The sequence below is a fragment of the Pelodiscus sinensis genome, chromosome 22, assembly GCF_052426305.1.
Source record: "Pelodiscus sinensis isolate ZL-2025 chromosome 22, ASM5242630v1, whole genome shotgun sequence".
NCBI classification, from domain to species: Eukaryota; Metazoa; Chordata; order Testudines; family Trionychidae; genus Pelodiscus; species Pelodiscus sinensis.
The window spans coordinates 7,024,716-7,039,788 of record NC_143073.1 but is presented as its reverse complement, the minus strand read 5'-3'; the positions used below and the strand labels follow the sequence as shown (position 1 = coordinate 7,039,788).

The 15,073-nt window shown below is 56.4% G+C and overlaps 1 protein-coding gene across 1 annotated transcript in view; it reads right to left on the bottom strand.

The window, feature by feature from the left end:
* The window catches only part of KIRREL1 (kirre like nephrin family adhesion molecule 1), a 102,051-nt gene that overhangs the window by 17,280 nt on the left and 69,698 nt on the right, over positions 1–15,073 (bottom strand). The window contains exons 2-5 of the mRNA XM_075908471.2: positions 9,524–9,673; positions 6,948–7,097; positions 1,747–1,904; positions 184–334 (exon numbers count right to left, since the gene is read on the bottom strand). Of these exons, the coding sequence (XP_075764586.1) occupies positions 184–334; positions 1,747–1,904; positions 6,948–7,097; positions 9,524–9,673 (609 nt within the window). The remainder of the gene's footprint in view (positions 1–183; positions 335–1,746; positions 1,905–6,947; positions 7,098–9,523; positions 9,674–15,073) is intronic.

Sequence of the window (15,073 nt, the reverse complement as noted above, 5' to 3'; positions counted from 1 at the left end):
AGCACGGGAGGTGAGCTGTGCTCCCCCCTCACCACAGATGCAGCCTCCTGAGGGCTGCCCCCTGCCGTGCGCCTCCTTGATTACCCCAGGGGCTGTAAGTGGCCGTGTTCTGCCCCACGGTAACCGCCGGGGGAGGGGGACCCAGGCCAGGTTCCCCAGCAGCGGGGCGGGGGAGGGACTCACGGTGCACGTTCAGCTTGACGGAGGTCTCCTTGCCGGCGGGGATGGCGTCGTTGGCGCTCCGGCAGGAGAAGACCCGCCCGATGTCCAGGTCTGTGGGGTTGATGGGGAGCAGGCTGACCGTGGTCTCCCTCTTGCCGTCGACGAGCACTTCCTGCCCGCGGGGAAGAGGCGAAGGTCAAGCCACAGGCCTACGGCCCCGGTGGAGACACCCACAGGCACCGGCATGCGCAGAACTCGGCCGCCCAGACTCCCTTCCCCCTGCTTTGGGCACCAGACTATGCTCCGCCCCCGGCCTGGGAGAAGAACCAGGAAGCCTCGTGTCCATTTCACCGCTCTAACCACTAGTCCCATTCCCAGCCAGAGCTAGGAAGTGAACAGAGGAGTCCTGATTTATAGTTCATCGCTCTAGCCACTAGACAGCACTCCCTGCTCTGGTGGGTGAAAGAATCCAGAAGCCCTAGGCCACAGCCCTCCTGATCTAACCACTAGAACCCACTGCCCTCCCCAGGGCGGCAGGTTTGCAGAAGTTCTGGGGGTGCCTAGAATGCCCAGAGCCCCTCCCGTACTCAACCCCCCCCACCTTCCTAAGGCTCTGGGGGGGACTTTGGGTGGGGAGGGGTGCCTGCTTGAAGGAGGGAGTTTGGGTGTTGAGTGTCGCAGGGATAGACCTGGCCTCAAACTTTGGTGCAGCTGGGTCCTGAGCCAGGAATATCCCTGGTGCCCGGGCACCACGGGCCAATATAACTCACCACCTATGCCCCTCCTTGAGCTGGGGAGAGAACCCAAGTGTCCTGGCTCCTAGGCCCCAGCCACTCTAACCACTAGACCTCACTCCTCTCCCACAACAACCCAGGTGTCCTCCTGTAACCCCTCGCTGGAAAAATCACCCCCCAACTTTCTGATGATGCAACTGCTGGGGAGAATCTTTGTGGATGGGGCCCGGCGCTGGGCCGGCGAGCACTAACCCTGCAGGGACTGGTTTCTGAATGCATCTGGAATCACCCCTGCACCTCCGCCCCCCACCTCCGAACGGCCTGTGACCCGCCCAAGAAACACCCCCCGAGTTCATCAGGATGAACATTCGGCTTCCACGTGCTCTTGAAACCCGTGTCCTGCTCTGCCAGGCAAACGAACCGAACTGATTAGAGAGGGAGGGGGTGGGGCCGGCGTTTGCTTCCAAGAATGAACACGGATCCGGGGACAGCCCTGGGGGGGCGAGAGGCCTGCACGCCCCCAGAATGAGCGCAGCAGGAGGGAAGAGGCGCTCGGCTACCCTCCGTGGGACAGCCGGCCCCAGGACTGGGGGGCAGACCCTCCCTGATTGGTTCCATCCTCAGTCTGCAGGGGGCTGTGCTGAGAACTTTCCAGCTCGTTTCGTGGATGCAGGAGAAAAGGGGCCCAGGGTTTTGAGGGGCGCGCGACAGAGTTAGAGGGGGGCTGCTCTCCTGTACCCTTCTTGTGGGGGTTTTGAACGGCGCCCGCCACCCCAGTCTGCCTCCCGCTTGGCCCCCGCACGCCTCGTGTCCTGGGCACAGGCAAAGTCTGGGCGGCTGGGCCCCGTACCGTGCTGGCGATGGCTCCCTCCTGCTGCAGCCCGTCCCGGAACCAGACGATGGTGGCGGCGGGCTTGGCGCTGCGAGCCCGGCACGTCAGGTTGTACGGCGTGCCCGCCCGCAGCAGGATCTCGGGGGCACCGTCGATCACCGGGTCCTCGGGGGGAACTAGCGGCAGAGGAGAGAGAGAGGCCGGTGAGTGCCGGGTTGGCTCAGGTCCAGGCAGGAGGCTTTGCTGGCAGACTCCGCACCCTCTGCTGCCCACAATACACCTAGGACATCGTGGCCGGTGAGAGCGGGTGGAGGGGGACCAGACTCCCTGGTCCCGCTAGTCCCCCTCCCCTGCATCAGGGGAGGGGGAAGAGCTGGGGTGGGGGCGGAGCAAGGGTAGGGTGGGGGGCGGAGTGGGGGTGGGGAGAGGCGGGGCTTAGGGCGGAGATGGATTGTCCCGGCCTTTCCCCGTGCTGTGGTTCTGGTCACATGGCTGGTGCCCCCACGCCCCATGTCACTCCCTCACCAGTCGCCCCGGTAAGGAATGTGAGAAATTCAGGGGCTAACATGCAGGGAACACATAGGTCAGCATGAGGGAAACTGAGGCACCAGTGTGCTGTGGCAGAGCAGTAAGCACTGGGAGCAGACCACACCATTCATATGGATCTGAGCTAAGCCACGGTCCACCCATTCCAGCATCTCCCCCTCCTGCTGCCCCAATTCAGACCATTGGTCCATCCAGATCCCCAGCGTGCCCATAAGGCAGATGTCTGGCTGAGCAGATAATGCCAGGGAGGGATTCATCCCTGACACCACCTACTCTGGTGACCAGCTCAGAGCCCCCAACCTTTTATTGTAACCCGAAAACCTGCACCAATCACCAACGGGCCTCCATCGATCCAGCCACATTCAAGAAAACTCCATCCTGAGTCTTGGACCCCAGGAAATGAACCATTTTTGAGACTTAAAACAGTTTTCCAGGCTCAAAGTGGGATCCAAGTTGAAATCTTAAAATTGTGAATTGAAAATCCAGGAAAAAAAACATTCATTGATTTGGATCAACCATGACACCTTATGTGGATAATTCTGAAATGTTTCATTTCAGTGTGTGCATGTGTGTGCGTGTGTGCATGTGTGTTCATTTCTCTTTGAGTATGTGTGTGTGTTCATTTCAGTGTGTGTGCGTGTATGTGTGTTCATTTCTCTGTGTGTATGTGTATTAATTTCAGTGTGTGTGCGTGTGTGTGTATGTTCACTTCAGTGTGTGTATGTGTGTTCATTTCAGTGTGTGTGTGTGTGTGTATGGGTGTTCATTTCTCTGTGTGTATGTTCATTTCAGTGTGTGCGCGTGTGTGTGCATGTTCATTTCAGTGTGTGCGTATGTTCATTTCAGTGTGTGCGTATGTTCATTTCAGTGTGTGCGCGCGTGTGTATGTGTATTCATTTCAGTGTGTGTGTGTATATGTGTTTATTTCTCTGTGTGTGTGTGTGTGTGTATGTGTTCATTTCTGTGTATGTGTGTGTGTGTGTATGTGTTCATTTCTGTGTGTGTGTGTGTTTGTGAGAGTGTGTGTAGAAACCAAAACTCTTTCTTTTAAAAATGTTGACGATTTCAGGACATTTGTTGCAACCAAACCTCCCTTGCCAATCGTTTCAGCCTTGACAAAGTCGGCAAAAAATCGTTTTCTCTCAAAATTCCTGATCAGCAGTGTTCCACGAAATCGGCCGTCTCCGACAGACCCCGGAGACCGAAGGGAAAGCCCAGCCAGAGATGCTATCTAAAGGCAGCTCCATGCGCTATTCTGTTAGATGAACTACACAGAGAGAGATCTGTGTCTAACGAGGGCTTTATGTAATATGCTTACGAGCTTTGTCTTGGACTTGCAGATCTTTCTGCAGGGAAAAGGGCTTTACAAAAAGCTCTACCAAGTTGCGCTGCAGCGCGAGCGGAGATTTTTGGTGGCTCTTTTAACCAGCGCACCGTTTAATGAATCCAGGCTGTGTCACTGAAAAATTGATGATGCTCTAATAAAGGGAAACTGATTAGCAGCACTCAAAAAAAAAAAAAAAAAAAGACATAGGCCTTCTTCCCGGCTCTTTGTAAGTGATGTCGGGATTTGACAGCTGATTGTCAAGCAGGACGCCAAGCTGGGGAAGTTGCTTTTCTGTGCATGAATCCCCTTTGTGATTGATATCGAAAGCCCCATTACTGATTTATTAGGGTTTGATTTAAAAATAAAAATAAAAGAAGAGCGTGTTTGGAGCGAAGAACAAAACCCGAAGAGAAAGAAACTGGGACAGCGTGGAAAGATCTCTGCTCTCAACCTCCCCGCGAAGCGTGAAGCCGGCTGGGCGTGAGCTGCTATATGCCCTGCCCTTGAGGCTGGGACAGTGCATGGCTTTCTTCTCTTTTCGCCGGCAGGTGCAGTCCCCAGAGGGCGCTGTAAAAGGTGGAGCAGGGCAGCTAGAGCTGGGGGTTGGCGTAAAGTCTGTGCTTTGCAGGTAGCATGGGATTTTTCCGCCACGATGGATGCCGCGGACAGGCACCATCGGTTTCAGCTCGCCCCCTGGGGGGTTTCTCTGCAGTTAGGCAAACGCCGAATGGGTGTCTAGAGGTGGCAGCAGCGTATGGAGAGGAAGGGTAGAACCGAGCAGAGACGGATGCTGTCGCTGGTCCAGTCAGGAGATCAGCTTCCTCAGTTTCTTTTGCTGCTCCTTGCACATATCCAGGGCATCCCTGCCCTCAGCTGCTTCATTTTCCTACCCCAATCTGAGCCTTCAGGGGTTTTATGTCAGGCTTCTTCTACCTCCTTACGGTTGGCAGCATGGGCGGTGGGTAATGTAGGCAAGGGAAGGCCTTGCCTTCCCAAAACTGCCCGCACTGCCTAGCCAATGAGGAGGGCTGGGGCCATGGCGCCGGGATGGTTCAGGCTTGAGGGCTGGAGTTGGGCGGGGCTTTTTGTTGAAGGGGTGCGGTCTCAGGGAAGGGTGTGGCTTTGGGCAAAGGGGGCGGGGCTTGGACTTGGCTTCCCCAGCTGGGCCTTCACCCACTGCCCATGGTTGGCAGAGAGGGGATTTTCTGCCCTAGGAGCAGGCAGCTCAGAGGTGCTGTTGCTGAAGGCAAGTGACCCCTGCCCTTATCTACAGAACCCCCGGGTATTCAGGGCCCCCCAGCGTCCAACCCCTGGGGTTTTGGAGCACCTGGCTAACAAGGCCGCAGGACCATGGGGCAGGCAGGATCGCTAAGGCTGCTGGACACGGGCAGAGCCTCCGGTTTCCTCTGGCTCTTTAGCTCCTGCAGGGTCCAGTGTTTCCCTGAGCCATCTACCGAAAGCCTCGCCTGGATGGAGTCATGGGAAGGGGGAGCTGGCAGAGCCGATCCCCGGTGCATGGAGTTAGGAAAGCAAACTCCAGACTTCTTTCCAACATGCGGGATCCAAACAGCCCCCTGCCATCGCCCGTCCTTCAGATCCCCCCCAAAACATCTCTCAGGCCCCCCGATCCTCTAAGGTGCCATCATAAGAACCTTTCAAACTACTCCCGGGCACTGCCCCCACCCGAACACGAGAGACCGGGTGGGAACCGCCCCCCCAGAACACGAGCGACTGGAAGGGAATCCGCCCCTGCAGCTGCCCACTCAGTACTCCAGTAGCATCGCCCTGGCTAGTTCCTTCCCTTTTATCTCCCAGCTTGAGAATACGAATTTCAATGCAAGAGAAGAAGGGGGGGAGAAAAAATCAGCCCCAAATTCCATTCATGCAACATTTCGGTTGCGGCTTTTTACAAGGCACCAAAGTCAGGGAAATCAAAGTTACAGCACCCGCAGCTGCCGTAACTCAGCCACGGCACGCATATAGATTAAGGCATTAAAGAGAGCTGCACATCCAGGGCCCGCGAGGGCTGGGGGAGGCGGCGGGGGAGCGGCGCCGAGTTGTTTGTGTTTCATTTTCGAGCGAGCTGGTTCCAAAGGCTCGTTACAGAGCTCAGGGTGGCTGGCAGCCCAGCGCCGCCTGGCAGGGGCTGTGTGCCATGGGTCTGGGGCAGGTGGGAAAACATGCTCTTCTCCCATAGTTAGGGTGCAGGGAAACACCCCAAGGGGAGACGCTCGCGCAAGGGAGCGCCTGCCAGGTCTGCTGAGTGGGTGTCCCCAGAGGGAAAGGGAGTAAGGTTAGATAGTACCTAACCCTACTGATCCTCTCTGGGTCAGTGCTGACCTCAGTGCCTCAGTACGGCACTAGGGGGCGCTGTGCTGCAGGGATAGGGGGCTCCATAGGGGGTGCTCTAGAGCACCACTGACCGCAATGCCGCATCATGGCACTAGGGGGCGCTGTGCTGCAGGGATAGAGGGGCTCCATAGGGGGCACTCTAGAGCACCACTGACCACAATGCCGCATCACGGCACTAGGGGGCGCTGTGCTGCAGGGATAGGGGGGCTCCATAGGGGGCGCTCTAGAGCACCACTGACCGCAATGCTGCATCACGGCACTAGGGGGCGCTGTGCAGCCAGGATAGGGGACTCCATAGGGGGCGCTCTAGAGCACCACTGACCGCAATGCCGCATCATGGCACTAGGGGGCGCTGTGCAGCCGGGATGGGGGGCTCCATAGGGGGCGCTCTACAGCACCATTGACCACAATGCTGCATCACGGCACTAGGGGGCGCTGTGCAGCAGGGATGGGGGGTTCCATAGGGGGCGCTCTAGAGCACCACTGACCGCAATGCCGCATCATGGCACTAGGGGGCGCTGTGCAGCAGGGATAGGGGGGCTCCACAGGGGGCGCTCTACAGCACCACTGACCACAATGCTGCATCACGGCACTAGGGGGCGCTGTGCAGCTGGGATAGGGGGCTCCACAGGGGGCGCTCTACAGCACCACTGACCGCAATGCTGCATCACGGCACTAGGGGGCGCTGTGCAGCTGGGATAGGGGGCTCCATAGGGGGCGCTCTAGAGCACCACTGACCGCAATGCCGCATCACGGCACTAGGGGGCGCTATGCAGCAGGGAGCAGGGTTCATTGGGGGACACCAGCACGAGCACAAGAGCACCCCCTGCTGAGTCACTGCCGGTCACCCATTGCAGAACCAGCCCAGAGTCACCGGTGAGCAACTTTGCACCCAATCCCTCAAGAGACAGAGCTGAGTCCAAAGCTGGGTGCAGCCCTGTTGGGGGGAGAGGAAAGGGGGCTGGAGGGAGGCCTGCGGCAGGTGGCCCCTTACTCAGGATGGTGAGCTTGGCCCGCCGGGAGCGCAGCGCCGCTTCCGTGGCCTGGCATTCGTACGAGGCGTCATCCGAGAGCTCGGCGTCGGTGATCTCCAGGTTGTATTGCCCGGATTCCGCTGTGCCGATGATCCGGTAGCGCGGCCAGGCTGCAGGGAGAGATGGGACAGACAGTGAGGTGATGGGATGCTGCGGGGAGGGGCGCACCCCTCAGTGCACCCCACACACGGTATGTGGAGACGAAAGGGACGTGGCATTGGGTTGGAGGCACGAGAGACAAGGGAAGGGGCGATCCTCTGGCACCCCAAGCCCCTTTACAGAGGGGAACTATGATGTCACCAGACATCGCTGCAGCCACCTCTGGGGTGGAGCGAGGCAGCCGTTTAACGGTTTCTCAGCAACACTGCCCAGGGATTGCTCCCCCAGTGCTGAAATGCAGTCATCTCTGGGGTGGAGCGTGGCAGCTGTTTCCCAGCCACACAGTGCTGCTCCGTTCACCAAGGCGTGAAATGCAACCTCATCTGGGGTGGGGCATGGCAGCTGCTTCCCAGCAATACACAACAATACAGCGCAGCAAGGGAGGAACTGAAACACGACAGGAGCCAGCGCATCCTTGTCAGAGTTGGAACGGGGCCAGGAAATGTGGCAGACGAGGGTCTGTGGGGTGTGTTACGCTGTGGGCAGCCAGTGCTGAGATCTCAAGTGAGCAAGAGTGCTTAAGACTGTCCTTTCCCATCCCATCTGAAAGACACAGGAAGATAGAATGCTTCAGAAGAAGGGAGGCAATGTGGCTTAGTGGTTAATGCTCAGGCTGGGGACTTGGGAAGATCTGTGTCCTACTTCTGCCATTGATCTGCTGGGGTACTCCGGGCAAGTCACTTCCCTGCTCTGTGCCTCAGTTTCCCTCTCTGCACAGTGGGGATAAAGGCACCGAGCTCCTTCGTAAAGCACTTTGAGATCTACCGATTAATAAGAGGGAGGGGCTATTATGAATTCTGGAATAACGAGGACAGGTTAATTCTCTAATAGCAGGCAGTTTATGGAGAGTTTGTCCTACTATCTGTATAAACCCTGAATCCTGCTAACCAGGGGAGGGTAGTAATTTTTGATGGGGGGGGGGGGCACACCACGAATTTGGTAAGTGGTCCAGGGCCGGACTCTTCCTTGATGTTATTGGAGGTGCGGGGTCTGGGAGGGAGGTTGGGTGCAGGAGGGAGCTTGGGGTAAGGGACTGGGGTGCAGGAGGGGGGGTGGGGTCTGGGAGGGAGGTTGGGTGCAGGAGGGGGTGAAGGGTGTGGGAGGGAGTTGTAACTTGGCGCAGGGGCACAGGAGAGGGTGCAGGGGTTTGAGTCGTGATCTAGGGCAGGGAATTGGGGTTCAGGGTCTGAGGGGTGCAGGGTCCGGAAGGGGAAGCAAGGTCTGGGAGGGGTATGGGTACAGGAGAAGATTATGACCTCGAGGATGGGTGTAGGGGGGGTGCAGGATCTGGGAAGGGCTTGTGACCCGGGGTAGGAGGGACTGCAGGGATTTAGGTTGTGACCTGGGGCAGGGGATTGGGGGGCAGGGTCTCAGAGGGGCATGGAGGAGGGGGTGCAGAGAGTTTAGGTTCTGTGGGACGGGTGCAGGAGGGGAAGCAGAGAGTTGGGGGGAGGGAGGGGCTGGGGTGTCAGAGGCAGGCTCTGGCCAGGAGGCCTGTATCTAGGTGACTCCCAGCCAGCAGCCCAGCAGGTCCCTCAGGCAGGCCCTGCGCACCGTGCAAAACGGCCAGCTGCGGGAGCCATGTGCTGGGGAGGAGGGTATTACTTGAGGCTCCCGCTGGACCTTAGGCTGGATTTGGGGACCTGGCCGGTCAAATGCAGCCCACGGGCCGTCTTTTGCCTGCCCCTGTGCTAACCTCTAGGAGCTCATGCTATCTTGTGGCAGGCAGTTCCACAGGCCAAATCTGCCCTGCAGTGAAGAAGAGGCGGCTCCCCCAGGGCTCATAAAACCCCTAGAGCCTGGAAGACGATTCAGTGCGCAGCACGAGAGTGGGCCCCACGAATCCCTGCTGCTACTCTGCGGAAACCAACAGAGGTCCATCCCGCATTCATTCCGCCCCGCCTTCCCCGTGTCAGAAGAGCCCGCCCCCCTCCGTCGCATCCAGCAGGGGGCGCCGTTGTCCCAGCTAACGGCACGTGCGGCAGAAAGCCCGAGCGAAGCGACGGAGGCGCAGCGCAGGAACGGAAACTGGGATGCCGGAGGGGAAAGGAGTGGGCTGCCGGGAAGCTTCGCCACCAGCTGATTGGCCGATGCCCGCGGGCTTGGGAATCGCAGGGGCTGGCAACCGAATCCGCCTGGCCGGCCCTCGGTGTTCCTTGGACAGCGGCAGGGGCCGATTAACGCCGAGGACTCTCCAAGTCCATTTATTCCATTGAAATTAACACCGGGGAGCCGGCACTCAAGTCCCCAAGCACAGCCTGCACGTCCTCCCTGATGGACCACTTGTGCCTTGTTGACTACGCCCCGGCGGTGCAGGGTGACAGGGAAGCAACGGCTCCGGGACCCATAAACCCAGCCCCGGCCGGCGCGTCGGTACCTTTCAGTCCCTGCCCCATGCCCAGCGCCAGGCCATCTTTGGTCCATTGCACGATCCCGGAGTAGTTCAGCACCACGCAGGACAGGACCAGCCTTTGCCCGGCCACCACCGTCTGGTCCTCCGGCTCCTCGCTGAACCGGGTCTGGACAACTGGGAAGGGAGAGAGGAGGAGCGTTAGCGAAGCCCCGAACCCCGGACCCGCTTCTCTCAGCAGCGACGGGAGGAGGGGGGCCCCCTGCAGAGCCCCACACACTGCTGCTCCCTGCAGCCTAGCGCCCCCTAGCACTGCACTGGGGTTGGCACCGATGGGAAGGGGAGAGCGCCCTCTATGGGCCCCCCATCCTGCTCCCTGCAGCCCAGCACCCCCTAGCACTGCACTGGGGCTGGCACTGATGGGAAGGGGAGAGCGCCCCCTATGGGCCCCCCATCCTGCTCCCTGCAGCCCAGCACCCCCTAGCACTGCACTGGGGTTGGCACCGATGGGAAGGGGAGAGCGCCCCCTATGGGCCCCCCATCCTGCTCCTTGCAGCCCAGCACCCCCTAGCACTGCACTGGGGCTGGCACCGATGGGAAGGGGAGAGCGCCCTCTATGGGCCCCCCATCCTGCTCCCTGCAGCCCAGCACCCCCTAGCACTGCACTGGGGCTGGCACTGATGGGAAGGGGAGAGCGCCCCCTATGGGCCCCCCATCCCGCTCCCTGCAGCCCAGCACCATCTTGGGCCATGCTGGGGTCAGCGCTGACTGGGAGGGGAAAGCACCCCCTTTCCGAGCCCCACTCCCTGCAGCACGGCGCCCCCTAGTGCTGCCCTGGAGCAATGAGGTCAGCCCTGGGAGAGGCATGCGTGGGACTCTGGGTGCAGCACTGGGGAAACCTGGCCCTGTGTGTGTGTGGTTTGTGCACAGCCCATGTGAGGCTGTGCCTGGGCTGAGGGTTATGGGGTGTGCATGCTGTGGGACTGACGCTGTTATATGGTGTACGACTGTTGCCCCACAATGTAGGCTGTGTCCAGCACGGCTCAGTGGGGACTTTGTGGAAAAGGCGTCGGGCAGCATGTGTGAATGCGTGTGGAGATTGTGTGTTCTGCCACAGGCATTAGGCACCAGTGAGGGGGAGTATGTGGTGTGTAATGTGTGTTTTGTATACAATGTGCATGAATGCGAGTCTGCCATGTGCAGCCATGTGCATTACAAGTGCCTGTGTTGTGTGTTGTTCTGTGTGCAGCCTGCAAGGGAGCCAGTGTGCATGTGTGTATTTAGCTGCGCGTTCTCCTAGGTGCAGTATGTCTTTGGATGTGTTCTGTTGTGTACAGCCTGTGTGTGTATCTGGTTGTGTGTTCTCCTAAATATTGTGTATCTATGGGTGTATTCTGTTGTATATAGCCTGTGTGTGTATCTAGCTGGGACATTGTAAGTAGCCTGTGTATAACAGTGTAGCTACGTTGTGTTACACCTCAGTGTATGTTTATATTGTGTAGTGCGCCTGTATGTGTGTGTGTTTCCAGGCTGTGTGTAAAGAGGGTGGCTAGGAGTGGGCACGAGGGTAGCAGGCTGTGTGTGGTGGACAGCCTGTGTGTGTGTGTGCATGTGGGTTGCAATGCTATGCATGTGTGTGAGTGTGTGGTTTGCTCAGCCTCTGCCTGGGGCTAGCATTTTCCATCTACCCCCCAGCCCCTTCCATCTCCTCTCCGGCTGGGCCCAGCTGGCTCAGTCCACAACCACTGGGTGGAGCCCCAAACACAGCCAGGACACGGGATTCCCTGACCTCCTGACGTCCCCCTGCCCCGCCAGGGAGATCAATAGCCGCGTCTTTCCACAACAGCAGCTGGTCACATGGCAGTGAATTCACAGAGAGCCTGGGGGGTTACAGAGCATCAATAGCGGGACAGGGAGGCTGGGGGGAGGAGAGGGGAGGAGATGTTCTTTTGAGAGGGATCAACAAACGTGGACAAAGGGGATCCAGTGGCTATAGTATACTTAGATTTCCAGAAAGCCTTTGACAAGGTCCCTCCCCAAAGGCTCTTAAGTAAAGTAAATTGTCATGGGATAAGAGGGAAGGTCCTTTCATGGACTGATAAATCATTAAAAGACAGGAAACAAAGGGTAAGAATAAATGGTCAGTTTTCTGCCTGGAGAGAGGTAACTAGCGGGGTTCCCCAAGAGTCTGTACTGGGACCAATTCTATTCAACTTATTTATAAATGACCAAGAGAAAAGGGTAAACAGTGAGGTGGCAACATTTGCAGAGGTTACCAAACTACTCAAGACACTTTAGACCAAAGTAGACTCTGAAGAGCTTCACAAAGATCTCACCAAACTAAGTGATTGGGCAACAAAATGGCAAATGAAATTAAACGTTGATCAATGTAAAGTTATGCACATTAGAAACAATAATCCCAACTACACATACAATATGATAGAGACGAATTTAGCTACTCGAGAGAGATCTTGGGGTCGCTGTGGATAATTCCCTGAAAACATCCACTCAGTGTGCAGCGGCAGTCAAAAAAGCAAACAGAATGTTAGGAGTCATTTAAAAAGGGATAGTGAATAAGACAGAGAATCGTTTACTGCCTCCGTAGAAATCCATGGCATGCCCACATCTTGAATACTGCGTAGACATGGTCGCCTCGTTTCCAAAAAGATATCTTGGCATTGGAAAAGGTTCAGAAAAGGGCAACAAAAATGATGAGGGGTTTGGAACGGATCCCATATGAAGAGAGATTAAAAAGACTTAGACATTTCAGTTTAGAAAAGAGGAGACTAAGGGGGGATATGATAGAGGTGTATAAAATCATGACTGGTGTGGAAAAAGTGAATAAGGGAAAGTTATTTACTTGATTCCATAGTATAAGAACTAGGGGTCACTAAATGAAATTAATAGGTAGCAGTTTTAGAACGACAAAAGGATGTTTTTCTTTATGCAGTGTACAGACAACCTGTGGAACTCCTCGCCAGAGGATGTGGTGAAAGCTAGGACTTTAACAGGGTTCAGAAAACAGCTAGATAGATTCATGGAGGTTAGGTCCATCAATGGCTATTAGCCAGGAGAGGTAGGAATGGTGTCCCTAGCCTCTTTTTGTCTGGAGAGGAATCACATGCTGATTATCTGTTGTGTTCCCTCCCTCTGGGGCAAGCATGTCCAAAGTCCGGCCCGCGGGCCAATTGCGGCCCGTGTTCCGGTTTAATACGGCCCCCCAGGTAATTTGGCAATATCTATCTTTTATGGCCCCTACGAATCCATATGTATTGAGATGAATACATTGTAAAATCTCAGTTAATGTCAGTTGGTCTAAATCAGTTATAAATATATTTGGACACAACATGTATACTTGGTGTTATGTTCCTGTTTATATTTTTTGAACTTAAAAGTTGACAGACAACCTTTATTACCAATAATATGTAATGTACTTTACAATGTTCCTGACATATTTCAGCTTCCTGGATTTTTTTTTCATCTGGCCTTCAGATATGAAAGGCAGAGTGATTTAACACCTGTTTAGATTTGTCATCCATGTGACGAAATGAAAAGTATGCCATTTGCAATAAACTTTGCATAAAATAGTTAATTTGCATTTAATTTTAATGGTTCAAAGAATGTCCTGCAAAATGGTCGGCCCTCATGCATGTTCACTTCATCAAATCTGGCCCTCTTTGAAAAAAGTTTGGACACCCCTGCTCTGGGGCATCTGGTATTGGCCACTGTCGGCAGACAGGACACTGGGCTAGATGGACCTTTGGTCTGACCCAGTGTGGCCGTTCTTATGTTCTCTTTTCTAAACAAAACAAACCCAATTCTTTTAGTCTTCCCCCCCAGGTCATGTCTAGACCTTGAATTATTTGTGTTGCTCTTCTCTGCACCCTCTCCAATTTCTCCACGTCTTTCTTGAAATGTGGTGCCCAGAGCTGCACACAAGACTCCAGCAGAGGCCTACCCAGCGCAGAGCAGAGCGGGAGAATGACTTCTCCTGTCTTGCTCACCACACTCCTGTGAATGGAGCATGGAAAGGACCAACGAAGGCTGGTTTCGACCACTCAGCAGGGCTGTAGAAGGAGGTGACTCTGACCGGGTAAGCAATGCAAAGGGAAGCTGGCAAAATGGGGCTATCAAAGCAGCCTAGGGGATCTGGAGCCACGACTCCTGTTCACTTAATATGGAAACGGGTAGCTCTGTCCTCTGGACAGCTTTGCAAACTGCAGGCTGGGTGCAGACAGACTGTGGCATCCAACGTTGTCAGGTGGCTGTGGTTAAACTCGTCTGGGACTAAGGGTGTGTTTGCGCTGCAATCGGGGACTGGCACCTGTGTGGATGTACTTGTGCGCCACTGATTGCTAAGCCTGGTTAGCTCCCATGACCCTTTGAGGGTGTTCTCTGATTTCCTAATAAAGGTGAGCCCTGAGTGCCCTGTGTTCCCTCCTAGTGGCTGGGATAACAACAGAGGATAACAACCTACTACTGCAGAGGATAACAACCTACTACTGCAAGCAGCCACGCAGCTGGGGCTTGGGCTATGAGGCACAAAAGGATCATGGTCCCAACCTGTCCCATGGTGGGGGCTTGTTAGCGGGGCAAAGCTGGGTTGAGAAAGGAAGGGGAGGCAATACCTGACAGCAAATGAAATCTGCTTCTCATCCCAGAGTCCTTGGGCAAGTCAGGGCTTGGCTCTGAGCCTGTTTCCCCCACCTGCCCTTTTTGTCTTCTCCATTTCCGTGGCCAGATCTTTGAGAGGGGCCTGCCTCTCCCTGCAGGTACACCCGGCTCCTAGCACAATGGGGCCCTGGCCGTGGCCTTTCAGGGGTTTCCGTACGGCTCGTAACCACATCGTGAGCCCAGGGGAGTGGAGACTCTGCGGCCCTTCCTTGAGGAAAGTCCTGGGCAGAAAGCGTGGCCTAGTGGCTGGAGCCCAGAGAATGCTGGGTGACTGCTTCCCCTCCCGGGCCTCAGTTTCCCCACCTGGACAATAGTACTGGCCTCCTTCATAAAGTGCCGTCAGCTCTTTGGATGATAAGAATTAGGGCTTGGTGCTGGGGCGAGCACCTCCCAACTGTCTCCCCCACCCTGCAGAGGTCTCCCTGCCAGCCGTGGGGCTCAGCAGGGGAGCCCGAACGACAGCCCAGCCAGGCTGGCCCGTGCTGGAGCAGATGCCGCTTTGAGGCTGCGGCGTTCATACGAGACCGTAGCGGGGTAAGTCGGATGGAGGTAAGACAAGGGCCCCCTTCTGCATCCCCGGGGGCAGTGGGGTGACCTGTCGGGGCTCCCTGGAGTCCTCACCCCTGCGGGGCTGGCCAGGCCCCAGCTGCTCTGAGGCCAGACGGTGCTCTGGGGCTTTGGGATGGGATTTCACGGAGCACAGCTCACAGGGGGCTGCTTTGATCTTTGGTTTCTGGAGGGTGGGAGGAGGCAGAGAGGAAGGGATGGGGCGGGGGAGGGAAGGAAAGAGATTATGGAAAGAAGGAAGGAAGGAGGGGGAGGCGAGGACAGAGACAGAGTGCGAGGAGGGGGCTGCGGAGAAGAGAGATCAAAGAGGAAGGTGCAGAGAGAGAGATCAGAGTG